Below are 18,173 nucleotides of genomic sequence, written 5' to 3'. Positions count from 1 at the left end.
ACTGTTACTATACTGTTACTAAAAAAATGGGCCTATTTCATGACTTCAGTCTGTCTAATAGCTCTTGGACAGCGAAAATTCCTTTTTCCTTTCTTAAATTCTTAATCATTGCGACACGACAATTAGCCAGAAATTAATTAATTTCCATTCACTAGTATTTTCAAAAAAATCTTAACAGACAGTCTCACTCAAATAATAACTCCACATAATACATCCCTCAAGAATTCCAAGTCCCACCCACTACCATAAATTACTTCACCCAAGTCTTACCGACTGATATTATTCAAAGCCCCCACTGCCGCTAAGAATTTTCGGACACCCTACACTTATGAGTCAGACACGAAGAGAACACTTTGCCAACTCCCCCACTAGAAAGAATGTAAGTTACTTAATACCTTTTCTGGCCTTTATATCTTCATGTACATTCACTGTTCTTATTATATATTATTTTGTATATTATTTTTATATTGTCTTTGATTTGTTTTTAAAAAGTTTGCATTATTTACCTTATTTTGTAATCTTCTATGTTTATTTCAACTTTACTTTGAATTCGATTTCATAATGACAATTTCCAATGTTTAATTTTTACAAATAATATAGAACTCAAATGCATAAACATGAAAGTGTCGGGACGGTTACTCGGGTTAATTAAGATTTCTCTACAGTAATTGCTTTTTACTCCAAATTGAATTGACTAAAATGCTTCATAAGAATAAGTTCTTTGAGTATCAGCATTGGTCCATAATCCCTTCTATTCGCGGAAAAATTTGGCCTGACTAGAATTGCCGGTTTGGCTTTAATTTATAACTCGAATAAAGACGAAACACTTTCGTATTTACGTATTTTTATCAATTATTGTTCACTGAACGGGAGTTGGTTTGTTCCCCTTGAAAAGTCAACTAATTTCCGATCAATGACAATGATTACATGTTTTTAATTTTTCCGTTTACAATTGAAATTTTATTCTTCATGATGATTTAACTCCAGTCCCCGTTAAAACATTATTAACATTTTGCTTTCAAATTACTTCAAAACATCTTTCAAAATATAACTTACCAGTATGGATTCACTCTTTTAAAATAATTCTACTTTAATTGAACTTAGGAGATAATATAATCAATTAATCAATACTGTTTAGGAAATAAATTATTATTAACTAACTTTGCAGCAATTGCACAAGTAGTAATAAATTGTTTTCGCACTAAATGGATTTAAGATCATACAAATTATATATATATATTGTTAATAATAATTTATTTCCTAAACAGTATTGATTAATTGATTCCTTTTAAACAGTACCATTTATTTTTAAATTAATAATCTGGAAAATGTTTCGAAATAATTAGTGATTCGAAAAATCTGCAATTTTCAGATGCTTTTAGCGATGCGTGCGCGGATCGAATCGAATAAATATGGTAATATATTCTAATAATTAATTCTCAGGGGGTCTCGGAAATAAAATTTAAAAACAACGAATTAGATATTAATTTATAAAATTAATCAACATTTCAAATATGAAAAATACCGTAATATTACAGAAACTAAATGAAAATATTTCACAGAGAAATGATGAAAAAAGGTAAAATTAAAGATGCATATAAAACTTTAAATATCTGTCACTAAAGTGAAGATCTAAGCAAGAACTCTTACCCTTTTAAAAGCGTTTAGAAAATATGCGTACATGTAAACTAGTTTCGGCAAAAAAACGTGATTCCTGTTAAGCCAGGAAACTAACAGTTCAAAAGTTCGTTTCATTTAACACAAAAATATAAGATTTCTCGATTTGTTAATAAATTCTGTCATTAAATTAAATTTAATTTTTTAATCATAATTAATGGGCCGGACATTTATAAAATGGTTTCATAATAGAAATCTAACCTAAATTATACATATTATACAGTCGAAAGTCGTTAATGTGGACTCGTCGGGACATCGGCGATTCCGCATTATCGATTTTTCCGGATTATAGATCATCAGTTTAAATCTGGTAAGATGGCATGCAGAAATTACAAAATTAAAAATATGAAACCGTAATTTATGAAATAAAGAATAAATTTAGTAAGGAATTATAAGCCAAATAAAATAAAAACATCTGCCCTGAAGATAAGGATAGTGCTGACAGATCAACTTCCAATTCACTGCGCGCCGCGGCGTGAAATTGATAAACAGATTTCGGATTTCGAAAACATACTTTCGCTTTGTAGATCCATATTAGTAAATATATATCGGAGATTCTATTTGACATAATCGAAAGTTCAAGCTTACTTTTATAAAATTGCTCTAACAGTCTGCAAAAAATAATAAGCCGAATCCAATTCGAAGATTAAGGAACAACGCAATCTGCAACATTAACTCAATTAGATAAGTTTAGCTTAGCTTATACCGTCCGTTACACATTAAACGCGCATGCGCACAAGCATATTCGCAGCCGTAAAGGTCTTACGCGCACTCGTAAACGCCTATGCGCATGCGTGAACGCGACGCATGCGCAGAAAGTTTGTAGCTTTGAGGTCCGGATTATAGGTCATTCCGGATTATGTGTGTCCGAATTAACGACTTTTGACTGTATTACTTTAGTAAAAATTCATGTCGTGGTACAATAAGTATGATATAAAAACAGCCCTCATTTTTACAATAAAAAGTAAGCAATCAGTGCAGCAAATACTTCGCTTTCGCACCATTTCTATCTTTAAAAAAGCAAATACTACTATTTCTGCCTTTATCTCCCCTTTCAATTACAAATGTCTAAATAAAGATAAGATAATTTAGATAAGACGAAAAACGTGAGAAATAAAACTTCACAAAGAAATTTCACATTTTCCAATGTGAAATCTTTTTTGTGAAGTTTTATTAAATTAAATTTCCTTTTTGAAAATTAATTTTGCTTTTTCCTTTAGTAAATGCAGTACCACTAAAATAATTAAAATAAACAAAAGAGTAACATACCTTCTCATCGTAGAAACCTTTATCGTCAGTCCTTTGAGCACCAAGTAGCCTGTCCGTTTCCTGATCCGTATCGCAGTCTTCTAGAACAAAGCAAATCCATATAGAATCTCAAATAAAATAAAAAATGCAACAGAAGTAGTCATTGTAACACTGAATAATGTGTAGTTAAGAAAGAAAGACAGTTTTAAATGGGGAAGAGAACTGTCGTTTAGTAAATCTTGTAATAAACATTAGGACTACCGATGTTTAATGTACACGTATTTTAACAACCTACGGCGCAAAATCCATAATAATGTTAGGTCTGTTATTCTAGTGTTAAATTTACACAACCTCAATACGACAGACCATCAATTTGAAAAATGTTTGATCAAATACACACTGCTTGCTTAATTACATTGTTTAATGACAGAACCAATTAAAAAATAAGTCATAATTCAGTCGACCTGCCAGTAGACAAGACCGTACTGGTAATTCAAGCTGGGTTCATTTCTTGGCACATGGGATGGATACCTTGCATTCTTTTAAATCTATATCACTATGATAGCTGCGTTCCTTTAGGTCAGAAAATAACTACAAAAGCACTAAATAATATCAAACAGAAATAGAACAGTATTTCGATCTCTAAAAGCGCCTTCCGTGATCCATACAACGAACTTCAAAAATCCTTTTAGCTGAATGAAAAATCTGGTACACGCTACAAACAAGCCATTGCTATTTTGCAAGAGAAGTCTCTGGAACACGAGAATGAGAATCGGTTTGTAACAGAAACTCACGCTCCGGTAAGATTTCAGTCTACAATAGAGGTGATCACTTTACAGAATACGTCTGTTGGAGTGGTTCAGTAATGCTATTTAATTGTGTTATCGGAAATATTATTCGTTTTAGAGGTAGTGGAATCGATCCCCCCCGAGAGAGACTCGTCGATTTGAAAACTGTTGCCAGACGTTAGCAACGTCACACACTCGTCAGCGTTAAATGTGGCTTGGATCGTTACTCCGGAGAGACATTCGTCATTTGGTCATTTTCTATCCCCTAGAATGCAAAGAAAATGAAAAGATGTGCTTGATGGCTTAATTTGTGACAAGCAGTTGTGTCACGATCGAACAAAGGTAAGTTCACGTACATAAACGGGAAACAGAAACATACTTCTGGCCCTCTCTTCAGCTGTTGCAGCAATGGAACTACTTCTCATTTAAAAGCATGACATTAGGAGATTGTTAATTTTTAGATAAGAGACTAGAGAACACAGAAAAAATTTTTCTCCTGAGTAGGGAAACGCGTAGACAGTTTTCTAAATAGAGTCTTAACGCGTGTAAGGGGGAACAAATATTTCTAACGCGAGTTTCAGATGTAAAACGTTTTATCTTTGAATGGGAAAAAAAAGAAGCAAATATTTGAGTTTCGTAGGACAGTGAAGTGGTTAAAAGGTGACCGCCGTAACAGAGCTCATTGTAATCAAGGGAATTCTACACACTTAACGCACGTCTGCATAGAATCTGCCCATGTATCTCTTTGTTTAAGGACTCAGTAATAGCGGTCCGACTTGCCACACACCCCCTTTGTGGTGGAGCGGGTATTCCGTTTGCACAAGCCTCCGGAATAGGCTTCTGTCTCCGGAACTCCGGCCTTATAGTGTAAGGCAGTCTGCTAGACTGCAAGGCAACGGAGCCCCTGTTCTCTGGTGTATAAGAATAATTCGGCTGCTTCCAGAACCACAACATTACAGCATAGCTTGCCTGCTTACAACATAGTCTGACATACTTTATTCAGCTCTAAGAGCCAAATGAATTTTTGACCCGTTTAGTTCAGCATAGAATAATCAAAACGAATAAGTAAGAGTAAACAAATTATAGAGCAGAGGGGACTATATTATGCAAAATGCATTAGCATGATTGTTTATGTGAGTATCGTTTGCTTCATTTTATTGTTGCAAACAGCGTAAATTCCTTTTGTTTTTCTTCTTTTAGTTTTGAACTTTATGTGTGGCAACAAGTTTATTGATTGATAGAATTGTATTTGTGACAGCCATGTAGAATGGCTCGCTTATTTTGTATCAATTGTTTCGCATCGCTGACATATTATTTATAATTAGTGTAATCAAATAAAAGTGTAGGAATACAGTCCATTTGTTGATTGATTATAGTTTGTGAAACATATTAAGTGTAAGAACATTTATTGTTGGTCAAAAGTCTAGCCGGAGAGCTAGTGAAGATAGTGACTGTTCTAAGTGTATTCTAACAACGCAAATATGCATATGGTTGGTGAAAATATTCCTCCACTTTGTGAGGTAAGTGGATTTTGAACAAAAATTCGTTTAATTTGTTGTTAAATTTTAAGAACAATGTTGTAATACAACATAGAATTCGATTTCATTTTAATAATAGTGTTAAGTGATTTAAGAACAATTTCTGTTTTTGAATTGATCAATTATGAGTGAACTTATAACTTTTAAAACAAAAAGAGCGGTCTTACGCAGGAGTGTTACTAATTATGAAAAGAAAATTGAAACTATTTTAACTGCAGATGAAATTAATTTAATAGAACTAGAGGAATGTGTCGAATTATTGAAACAAAAAGAAACTGAGTTAAGGAAGCTTGATTCTGAAATCGAAAGTTTAATTACAGATACTAAAGAATTAGAAAACGAAATAGATAATGTTCAGGAGTACACAGATAAAATTTATTTGTGGAAATTTAAAGGTGAAAAAATATTAAAAAATCAAAATAATAAAAATAATTCTAATAGTGTAATTTCAGAACAGGTTCTTGACAATATTAAATTACCCAAGTTAACATTACCGACTTTTGGTGGTAATATTACAGAATGGATAGCTTTTAAAGATCTTTTCAGTGCTTGTGTAAGAAATAATACAAATTTATCTAATGCTCAAAAATTGCAGTATTTGAAGGCTTCGTTGAAAGGTGAAGCATATCGCATTATTCAAACCATTCAAATTTCGGATTGTAATTTTGAAATAGCATGGAATCTGTTAGACGAAAGATATTCAAATAAGAGAGAACAAATTTTTGCATATATTAAACGTTTTTTAAGTTTACCAACTATTCAAAATGAATCAGCATTTGCTATTTTAAATTTAGTTGACAATATTAATGAAGTAATTCGTTCTTTAGAAGTATTGAATCAAACCATTGATAATTTTGGTGACACTTTAATGACTTATTTAATTTTGCAAAAATTAGACCCTGCTACAAAATTATGGTGGGAACGTCAGTTAAAATCTAATGAAATTCCAAAACTTACGACTTTAATTGAATTCCTAAAAAACTATGCAAGAACACTTCAAAATAGCAAATCAACAAGTAATAAAGTACCTAAATCTGTGTTTCAAAATAAGAATAATGTTCTGGTTGCTACTTTGGGTTGTGGTTATTGTAAAGAAGATCATAGTTTAGCCAAATGTTCGAAATTTCTAAATTTATCGGTTCAGCAAAGGATAGAATTTGTAAAATCTAATCGTTACTGTTTTAATTGTTTATCTAATATGCACTTGCTCAAAAAATGCAAGAGTTTAAATACATGTCAACATTGCTTTAAGAAGCATCACAGTATTTTGCACATTGTAAATAATTCAAAGAATAAAACTCAGTTAAACAGTATATCTCCGCCTACGCAATCTATCATTAAAAGAGATGAATTAACGAGTCCTAAGGACGTTTCAGCCACAATTTGTGCCTCTCATTATGATTCGAATGCAAAAGGTAATCAAACCAGTCACATTTTATTGTGTACTACTTTAATAAAAGTTCTAAATTCTAAGCAACAATTTGTGAAGTGTAGATGTTTATGTGACACTGGATCTCAGAGATCATTTATTTCAAGGGATTGTGTGAAGAAATTAGGATTACGAGTGAAGGATAATTCCATTTCTGTATCATGTCTAGGAGAATTTAATACTATAAGTAATGGGGAAGTCGATTTAGTATTCACTTCTCATTTTAAAAGTGATATTCGTGTATCAACATCAGCGTTTGTACTGGACAAGGTAACAGATAACATTCCCTATGTATCTTTGCCATCAATCATCTTCGATAACTTCAGTGATTTACAATTAGCTGATCCATTATTTTACAAGTCACAACCAGTTGACATTTTATTTGGAGTAAATGTATTTCTGCATTTAATGACGGGAGAAATTGTCAAACGTGGTCCTGATTTACCATTTGCTCTAAATTCGAGGTTGGGATGGATAATTTCGGGTACTACAAATTTTGAATCTACAAATTTTAAGCCAGTATATGTAAATCATTTGAATACAAACACAGATGAGTTAGTAAATTCTTTCTAGGAGTTAGAAAAGTTTCCAAATGTACAACCTTTAACAAATGAAGAAAAACTTTGTGAAGAACATTTTAAAAACTCGCATTTTAGAGACACATCAGGTCGTTATTCAGTTGCATTACCATTCAAACCTAATAGAGATATTCTAGGTGACTCCCGTGAAGTAGCGTACAGAAGATTTCAATACTTGGAGAAGAGGCTGTTATCTATGAAAGAAATTTACAACCAGTATATTCAGTTTATGAAAGAGTACTTTTCACTAGAACACGTAGAATTAGTGCCAGACACAGATTATGAATTAGAGAATAAACACTATTATATCCCACATCACTTCGTGTTGAAGGACTCTAGCTTAACAACAAAATTGAGAGTTGTTTTCGATGCGAGCGCTAAAACAACCACAGGTGTTTCTTTAAATGATACACTAATGATAGGCCCAAAAATACAAGATGACTTAATTTGTATTTTACTAAGATTTAGACTTCACAACATTGCAATAACCGCTGATATTAAAATGATGTACAGACAGATAAAGGTTCATGAAAAAGATAGAGATTTTCAGAGAATATTATGGAGAGATAGCCCGTATAAGCAAATACAAGTTTGTCGTTTGAAAACAGTTACATATGGAACTGCAGCTGCTCCATATCTTGCAACCAAAGTTTTGAGTCAGTTAGCGATTGATGAAGGATTGAACTTTCCAAAGGCAAAGAATATAGTTTTAAGAGATTTTTATGTTGATGATATGTTAACTGGTGTAAAAGATAGTTCGGAAGGTATTGCATTGATAGACGAATTGCAACATCTGCTAAAAAGTGGTGGCTTTGAGCTTCACAAATGGTCGACAAGTGAACCGTCGTTGTTAAAAACCTCTGGCTTAACAAACACAGATAGTGACAATATTCATCGTGTAATAGAAGACAAACCATTGAAAGTTCTGGGATTGGAATGGCATCCGGACAATGATGAATTCAAATGTAATGTCGGTGTAATAGAGTATCAAAGTGTTCCGACTAAAAGAATTATTTTGTCATTCGTAGCAAAACTATTCGATCCATTGGGGTGGATAGCTCCGTTTGTAATTCTCGCTAAAATGATCCTTCAGCAATTGTGGAAATTACAATTATCATGGGATGATCCTGTAACAGAAGAGATTGATCGAAATTGGAGAAATCTATGTAGAGAAGTTAAACTTTTGAATTCTATAAATATACCTAGGAAAATTCTGCTACCTGATTATTTTCGATGTGAACTTCACGGATTTTGTGATGCGTCTGAAAGAGGTTATGCAGCAGTTATTTATATCAAAACTTGCAATAACTCTGACATTAATGTTAAACTTGTAACAGCTAAAACTCGTGTAGCACCATTAAAATCTATTACGATTCCAAGACTGGAATTATGTGCAGCAGTGTTATTGGCACGCTTGATTCAGTCTGTAAAAGCTGCACTAGTTATAAATTTTGATTTAGTGCAAGCTTGGAGTGATTCACAAATCGTGTTGTCATGGCTAAGGTCAGATCCTAAAAAATGGCAAGTATTCGTATCCAATAGAGTTTCTGAAATACAATCCATCTTACCACCTGAGAACTGGAGTCATGTTGATGGAAAGGAAAATCCAGCTGATTGTGCTTCACGTGGATTATTTCCTGCAGAACTATTATCTCATCAATTGTGGTGGAATGGTCCTTCTTGGTTAAAGTGCAGTGAGATTGCCTTATCTAAAAATATTCTTATAGATGAAGAGGCATTACCAGATGCACGTAAAACAGTCTCATTTGTAGTTTCTGAACCTGTACAGGAACTTGCTATTATATCAAATATATCTTCATTTCCAAAGTTACAACGCATATTTGCTTGGATATTAAGATTCATATCGAATTCTAAAGTAGCATATCTAGAAAGAAATACGTCTTTTTTATCTAGTAATGAAATTCAAGCTGCAACTTTCTGTATTGTCCGAATAATACAGCGATTTCACTTTTTTAAAGAAATTCAATGTTTGGAGTTGGGAAAGGACTTACCTACAAACAGCAACCTCCTTAGGTTGTGTCCAATTTTAGATGACAACAAAGTGTTACGTGTAGGAGGAAGACTGAAAAATGCGCAACTGTCAGAAAATGAAAAACATCCAATCTTATTACCTACAAAACACAATCTGACAGAAATCATAATTAGACACTTTCATGTCAAATATCTGCATGCAGCACCGGGACTTCTTCTATCTTTAATTAGACAGCAATTTTGGATCATAGCTGCTAGATCTGCTATCCGAAAAGTAGTAAAATCTTGTATCACGTGTTGCAAACTTAGAGCTAAAACTGCAAGTCAAATAATGGCTGATCCACCGGAATCTAGAGTAACACAATCGCGACTATTTCATCGAACTGGAATAGATTTTTCTGGACCGTTCATGATTAAACATCGTGCAGGACGTGGACAAAAATCATTTAAATATTACGTATGTTTATTTGTGTGTTTTGTAATCAAGGCAGTACATCTTGAAGTGGTAGAAGATCCGTCAACAAAGGCATTTTTAGATGCATTGAAACGATTTATTGCAAGAAGAGGGAAACCATTTGAAATTTATAGTGACTGCGGTACTAACTTTAAAGGTGCAGACAAAGAAATCAGAAAATGTTTTTTGCAACGTAAGCAAAATCAAGAAATTCACAAATTTTTGTCTTTAGAGGAAATAAAATGGATATTCAACCCGCCATCATCTCCCCATTTTGGTGGACTATGGGAATCGGCAGTAAAGTCAATGAAATTACATCTAAAAAGGACTGTTGGTGATACTGTGCTGACCTATCCGGAATTTCAGACCTTGATAGCGCAGGTTGAGGCTTGTCTCAACTCTAGGCCATTGTGTCCAACATCGGCTGATCCAAATGATTTAACTGCATTAGCACCTGGTCATTTCCTAATAGGAACGTCTTTAACTGCCATACCTGAACCAGACCTAAATTATAGTTCCTTCAATCACACTGACAGATGGCATGTGAGACAGTTAATTTTTCAGCACTTCTGGAAAAGATGGAGTCGAGAATACCTGTCTCAGCTTCAACAAAGACCTAAATGGCAAAAATGTCAAAACAATTTAGAAGTCAATGACTTAGTCCTCATCAAAGAAGACAACCTTCCGCCTCTTAAATGGAGGTTAGGGAGAATAATTGCTGCTCATCCGGGCTCAGATCAAAGAGTCAGAGTTGCTAGTATTAAAACTAGTCATGGTGTCATTAAACGACCAGTCGTGAAATTGTGTCCTCTTCCTATTCAGACTAAAAAACTATGAACTGCTTCGCATATAATATTTTGTATTATTTTTCTTATGTTTATCTTTTATTACAGACTAAGAAGTTTCAAAATGCTCCAACTGTTGAAATCCCCTGGGATTTCAACGAGGGCCAGGATGTTTATGTGAGTATCGTTTGCTTCATTTTATTGTTGCAAACAGCGTAAATTCCTTTTGTTTTTCTTCTTTTAGTTTTGAACTTTATGTGTGGCAACAAGTTTATTGATTGATAGAATTGTGTTTGTGACAGCCATGTAGAATGGCTCGCTTATTTTGTATCAATTATTTCGTATCGCTGACATATTATTTATAATTAGTGTAATCAAATAAAAGTGTTTATTTTTCCTAACTGCCTTTCCTTTTATTCCACAAAGTGCTCTCAAATTGTTTCACAATGAAAGTATTGGCGAGATCATTCATGCAATGCAAACTTTATGCCTCATTGTTTCTGAAAAGCCTTTAAAGGCAACATCTTACAACGACGAAAAATTACTATTCTCCATGTAAAAGAAATCCTAAAGCGATTTACCGGAAAATATTCTTCACAGAGTAATTATTTCTTTTGCAGCAATTCAGTCAACCGACAGAGCAAACTAAAAGAAACCAAACACGAGGATGACATTACAATAAGGAATATGTTTACAAAAGCTAAAAATACACTACTAACATAAATAAAAATTCTAATTCGTGTATCATGGTCAACATACTTCATTATTTAAGTGGGATAATACAAACACTACCGAAATTGCTAATATCGCCGCGAGGAGAATAGAATAGTCAATGAATATCCCACAACGCAGTAGCCGTTCAATTCTTGTACGGACGATGAGAAAATATATCAAAGCCCAACAATCATGTATTTGCCAAAAAAGCGATTAAAAGCACAATTCCCCATCACTTTAAAAAAAATTCTTGAACAAACTTCTGCAAATTTAAATTTTAATGCTACAGTAGATTAATTTGAATGCCAACAGATCCTTTGGTGATTTCAAATTATAACAAGAAATTGATAAACTGATATACTTTTAATTTCTACAGCAATAATGCGAGTGCGTGTGAAATAAGTCTACCCCTTTACATTTTCTTGAGCGGAGATGATCAATATCCGTTACACTTCGAAAACTCTTGGAGAAATATTGTTCCGCATGTCGAACGTCAATCTTCGGAAGTTACTACGCACTTTCCTCTCCTTACACTTTCGATTCTCACTCGAAGTCTTAGAGAAATGGAAACACATTTCAGCATTTCGAACTCTAGAAATCACATTCAGATTTCACCAGCAACTTGAATGCAGCAATATACATGTCAAACCCGCTTCAGCATTACAGCTATTTTACAGAGTTTTAAAATATCTGAAGAAAAGCATCTAGAATAGAAAAGTAACTAGAACTTAAAATACAGAATTGAATTTTCTTTCAGAAACGTATATTAGTATGTTAAAATATTAGAATTAAATTCTCCCTTTCCAATTCGTTGCAGTTAACTTTATTGCAACTTCTTTCGACAGAAAGCATAAAAGTTGATACGTTTCCTTCCAAAGCTGTCACCAATATAATAAATAAAAGGAAACATCTCGTCTTCCCGCCTTCTAGAACATTGGCTTTCAGATTTTTCCTATGCTACACTCTATTACGCTCAAATAGACACTTTCGAACTTCATTACCTCATTTACGATTAAACCGGAATAATGGTTGGTGACTCTGATTACCGTAGCAAAGGGCCCGGGCTCGAAACTCGGAGAAGACATGGATGGTTTTTTAAATGTATAGTATCTGTGCGACATAGGGACATTGTAAATATGCGGCGAGCCGAAAGTCCTCTCGACAGGTTGATGGTAAGGTAAGAGGGCTGGGAGACCCTCGAAGCCGTCTGTCCGGTGTGCTCTCCTTCAAAATTGAGGACGGATCTGAGCAAATTTGTATGGTGCCCAAGGCTCTTGCAAACGACATGCGCAACCTTGACTCATTGACATGGTGAATCTGGCAGGCTTGTTTTCATTTCAGACAAGCGTGACAAGTCAACAACAACGATTAAAATTCGTGTCGTCAGCCTAGTATAGCACTTGCCTCATTTAAGTCAGCCTATATTCGCCGAAACACTTTAAACGGAAACGAAATAGGGATTAAAGAACTAAGAAACTCAATCACTTTCCGCAGCTGTCGTTACCATGATTACGAGGTAAACAGGGCGGAAGAACATGGCCTTAAAGTGCCTATTCTAGAATAACAAACTAATTTTCTCTAGAGTAGATTATGTGGATTTTTGTAAAATCCTCGGAGTTCCATACAACTCAACTGCTACTCAGCGACTTAAAATCAGAATTCGAAAGAATTTTTAAGCACCATCTTGATCGCAAAATCAACACTCTTACCAATTAATTCAGTAATACATTTTTTTCCCTTTTTTAAATTTCTGTTGCTATCATTACCTAAAATAACACAAAGTACATCAGTTTTCATGAACAAAATTATACTGAAATAATTTCTTTTAATTTTCCTCACAAACTGATACATTGTTAATGCTTTTTCAATCTAAATTTTCTGAGAATGGTTGGAATTCTTTAAAATAATGATAATTTTATGGCTCCCTGAGTAGGACATAATAGCTTTATGAACTCCTTGAGCCAACAAAGTCTGGAGGGCAGGCAGCATGAGTGGCGTTTTCTGAATCGCAGATAGTTTTGCAATCTGATTTCAAGAAAGTGACCGAATTAAATGATATTCTTAAGTGGCACTTTTATTTCAGAATACAGAAATATTATATTTCTCGACTGTTTGGATACAGACTTTAAAATAAAAATAACCAATTGGATGTCCATGGCCAGAGATAGAAGAGCTTAGAATTCGATTCTGAGGAAGGTCAGGGCCCATCCTGGGCTGTCTAACCATTGAAAAAGAAGAGATATTATATTTAATATCTACATCAACTTTAAGTTACCTTTATTGACTTTACGAATACAAGATCTGTGCAAACTTAATAGATGAACAGATAAGAAAATCATCATCAAACCTTTACCCATAATAATTATACCAAGTGGTTTTTATTAAAACTGAGTGTAGGTTCTGTAACGAAAACACAACAAGTTCTATAACCCCCTAAAAATAATAATATTCGAATAACTACAAATTTTGCACAGAGAATAACTGAAAGCAGACTACATCAACAACCTGGTTAGGTTAGGTTATTCAATTATGGCAAAGCACACGAGGGCTATCTGCCTAATGGGAGGGATGCCTTCGTGGAGGACTTTCTAAGGGAAACTGGCTCGTATACACGTTACACATGGGGAAAACCACGAAAACACTTATGCAGCCAGCCCGTTCGCGGGATTTGAACCTCGGACCGAACTACCAGAGTTCAGCGACTTTACCGCTCGGCCGCTGGTGGACCCCATCAACAACCTGAAAAATCTAAAATTATCTCAATAGAAACTTTTTGGGGAAAGAATTCGAACCTACTAACAAAATTAAGTCTCTTTAATGCCAGAGAAATAGAAAATTGTTAAAGTAAAATATTTACACATTTCATATTGAATTCTGAAATTTCTAACTAAAATTGTGTTGATAATTCAACGTGAATTATGAAAATATTGCTTAAATCAAGCGAATACACGTATTTCTATACATGGTATGTAAGCTTTAATTATTCTTTACAAAACTGCAAGAAACACAGATGGATACGAGAGCGGCCAGATGGATATTTTCGCCGAAATATGACACCCGAAAATTTTCGGCATTGCAATATTTTCTTTACTTCGTATAAGGATGTATGTAAAAAGACTATTTCAGTACTTTTGCGCATTGCTGGAAAAAAAAAATGTTTTAATACTTTTTCAAAATTCATTCTTTTGCCGCGGGATAGACACTGATTATTAATATACAGATGCAGATTCATTTTTCCAAAAAACTCAAGAACTCAATTTGCATAAATTTATGACATCTTTATGCATTTGCATACTTCTAATAAAATAAAATACGTTAATTCCTAATAATCTCGTGCTTCTGTTATGAAAGCAAAGATAGTGGGCGTTGGATGTCTCTAAAAGGTATGTTACGCCTCGAGGCCCAAAATATCTTTTATTACGAAAGCAACAATCTGAAAAATAAGCATGCATTAAATTTTTCTCTTTGACATCCCAATTATCACACCGTATTAGTAAGTAAAAATGCATTGCACTGCTTTCAAATGTAACAGATAAACTTAATATTATTTTTAAATCTAACAAAAGTAATTTTTATGAATTAGAATTGAAGTTTAACCAGTCTAGTTTATACAAATTATTTTAAAAATTGTTACCAAAACATGCTTTTCTTTTCGATAAGCGGTAGAGAACAAAGAAATATAATTCACAAGACGTCTAGATATATTTCATGACAGATCATTGGAATTCGAAAAATTCAATGACTTTGTGATTGGTATCTATCGAGATTTGGAATTTTGTCGATTTACTTAATTACGGCAAAGCATACCAGAGTTTACTTACCTAAATCTTACTGGAGGACATTTTCGAAAACTGTCTCATATTCACGTTACACCCGTAGAATATTATGCAAACGACCATGTACCCAGTCTGTCCATCTGGATTCGAACTCAAGCCGAATTAACAGTGTTTGGTCAGTCTTATCCGCTTGAGCACTTGTGAGTCCTTTCGTGATCTGGAGATGACTCACTCTGAGTCTTCTGCAGTACCGAATAGCCTGGGTTCGAATCCCGGAAAAGACATTGTTGTAACTGTTCGTCCCTTCATGGGAGGCAACGGCAGACGCCTATTAGGTGCCTCCACAATAAAATGGCCATGGTCAATACTGAATATGAAAGTGCCCGCCACTGAATTTAAAAAAAAATTACGCTTGTGCTCAAAAGTAACATTTTCACGAAACTAGCAACAAATTCCGATGAAAAAATGCGAAAATTTGCAGCCTAGGATTTACAATAGAAATTCTAACGTTTCTTTCTCCGAAATCAGCCTACCAGAGGCCCAGCGGTCAAGTCGCTGAACACTGGTAGTTCGGTCTGAGGTTCGAAACCGGCGCACGGGCTGGCTGTATGGGCGTTTCCGTGTTTTTCCCCATAAAGGCTTCCTCCCTTTATGCAGATAGGCCTCGAGTTCTTTGCCATAATAAAATAAGCCAAAAAAGCTAAAAAAAAAAGTTAATAATCTCTACACTTGAACCCAAGTTGAAGTATTTGCTTAGACGGTACTTTGTTGCCACCTGAATTTGGTCGATTTGGTGTCATGCCTTCAGTCGTTATGCAAGTGGGAAAAGAACATACGGCTATCGCATTTCCCACGTCTGCCCTCGTTGATGGTTAGGACATCTAATTGACACTGGAAGACCTGCGGTTCGATTCCCTGTCAGGTTAAAATGCATTCCCCACGTTTTCTGCTCTGAAAAATCCAAACAGTCCCTGGAAACTTCAAAAGTGCATAACAGATTGATAGCTAAATACAGCCGGGTAAATATCAGATAAAAATTCATCAGCTCTGTGTTTGATGGCATAATATCCAGTATCACATTTCTTAATTCGTATATCCTGATAATGCTATCAATGCTAACACTGAAGGGCTAGATTTCCATTAAAGAGATAATATTTTATATATTATTACATTGTATACAGTATGTTTTCTTCCTTGCCATCGGTGGCTAAATTTTCTGAAGTTTAAAAAAAATCTAATGTGGACAACCGCAAGACGACCTTGTATGGCCTTTTAAATTTAACACTTTTCCACGCTTCATTTAAACTTATTGTTTCGAATTATTAACTTGATTAACCCATCTCTCAAAGCAAAGTGAAACTGACATCAAAAATTGCGAATTTGGAAATTAAATATCCAGGTCAATTTTTGTCGTATCCCAAATACAAATATGGCAACTGGAAAACCGCATTAAAAGTTAGATTTCGTTATTTGTACATTTTTTTTTCCTTCTAAATTTGGGATATATACGACAAGGACCAACGATTCCGAAAATAAAAGCCGGTTAAGGATTTTAAACCCGGGTAAGATCGGATATATTTAGTATTGCCGATTAGTTTAAAAAAAAAAAAGCAAGCAGCAAAATTAAATGTTACAGCAGTCCCACATACACAATTTCAACGTTCTACGGCTAATCATTTTTGAGTTAAGATTACATATATTCATACGTATACGTGCATAAGTACAGAAAGTTATACGTCATGCAAAAAAATCGTCCAAATGGATTCGCGAACGGTGAAAAAAAGATATTTCCTTTGAAATATGATATCCGAAATTCTTTGCCACTACAGTAATTCCTTTGCTTTCTACAAGTAAGGGGGCGGAATGGTTAACACGGGAGTGCTTTTGGATACTCAAAATTACAGAATGCAAATTTATGCTGTTTCAAAAACCCGGCGGGCCCACCAGCGGCCGAGCGGTAAAGTCGCTGAACACTGGTAGTTAGGTTCGAATCCCGCGAACGGGCTGGCTGCATGGATTTTTCCGTGGTCTACCCCATGTGTAACGTGTATACGAGTTAGCTTTCCTTAGAAAGTCCTCCACGAAGGCACCCCTCCCCTTAGGCAGATAGCCCTAGTGTGCTTTGTCATACTTAAATAAAACAAATCAAAGCCAAAAACCTGGCAAATTTTTTAATGAACTTCGAAGCTCACTCATTATTTTGAGGTGGAAATTCCAAGTTCCCTTCGAGATTCGGAAGAAGGCTTATTTGCCTTATTTCTTGTTTTAAAATCTAATGAAAGCAGAATTAAAACTATTTAACTATGAAAAACAAGCTAACAATTAGTAGAGAAATTAGAAAACATTCTGCATTAATTCTTCATACGTGAAATCGCAAGAAATCTCCTAAAATTTGCGATAAATTCTGCCGCCATAAGCTCATTACAGTACTCACGGGCTATGCAAAATCTTAATGACTTGGCTTGGTTCGCAGGATCAAGCTGATTTTGATCTATGCCGTACGTATATCATAATTCGTCGATTTCTAAGTCGACTGTACTTTACATTTCGAATAACATTTGCTTAAAAAGCACATTTGGACACAGCTTGCAAAAATACCTTAGCGTCCCCCCCTCCATAAACGCTTACCATTCATTCACCCATTTTGGTAAAACTTACTTCTTTCAATTCCTCTAACATACGAAGAATTTTTTATAGGGACTGACATATAGTGTATCACATTCTTTTAAAACATCTTACATAATTCACTACCGAAATTGCAAAACATATTAAATTATAGATTGACGAATCGTAAATTAATTCCCGGCACCCGCTACTCTAAAAAATACTTCAAGTAAAATTATGCTTTTAGAGTTTTGCTTCGGATTATTTGAACACAGAAATTGGTTAATGGTGACGCAAATTTGGACTTTCTCCAATTGAAATGTCATTAGGAGTCCCATGACAGCCAGCCGGAAATGAGATAAAATCGTATTTTGAGATAACGAAAGTGCTAGGAGGGTTGAAAGAATGGAAAGAAGTGGTTAGATTACACACGAGGGGCACTTAGTATAGAAAGGATTTCAGGGTAAAATTTTATTCTTGAAATACTCAAATGGATGTTTCCAGACGCTAATTCTTCTCCTCCTCCCCGAGGTATCACAGAACCTCAGTCTTCAGCATTCCTTTAGTGGAATGGAATAGAATTATCATTC

General features: G+C 34.5%; 1 protein-coding gene across 13 annotated transcripts in view; it reads right to left on the bottom strand.

Moving 5' to 3' along the window:
- Window positions 1-18,173, bottom strand: part of LOC118195642 (uncharacterized) — a 497,554-nt gene that overhangs the window by 161,035 nt on the left and 318,346 nt on the right. For 10 of the 13 annotated variants that reach the window (XM_085818127.1, XM_085818126.1, XM_085818132.1 and 7 more), the window contains one exon: window positions 2,947-3,026. In XM_085818127.1, coding sequence (XP_085674253.1) covers window positions 2,947-3,026 — 80 coding nt within the window. The remainder of the gene's footprint in view (window positions 1-2,946; window positions 3,027-18,173) is intronic. The other 3 variants (XM_085818131.1, XM_085818133.1, XM_085818135.1) reach the window with 1 other exon arrangement.

The sequence above is a fragment of the Stegodyphus dumicola genome, chromosome 6 (genome assembly GCF_044657685.1).
Source record: "Stegodyphus dumicola isolate Sdum_Otavi_A_Nest chromosome 6, ASM4465768v1".
Lineage (NCBI taxonomy): Eukaryota > Metazoa > Arthropoda > Arachnida > Araneae > Eresidae > Stegodyphus > Stegodyphus dumicola.
Note: the sequence above shows the minus strand (reverse complement) of the source record. Positions and strands in the feature narration are given on the sequence as shown.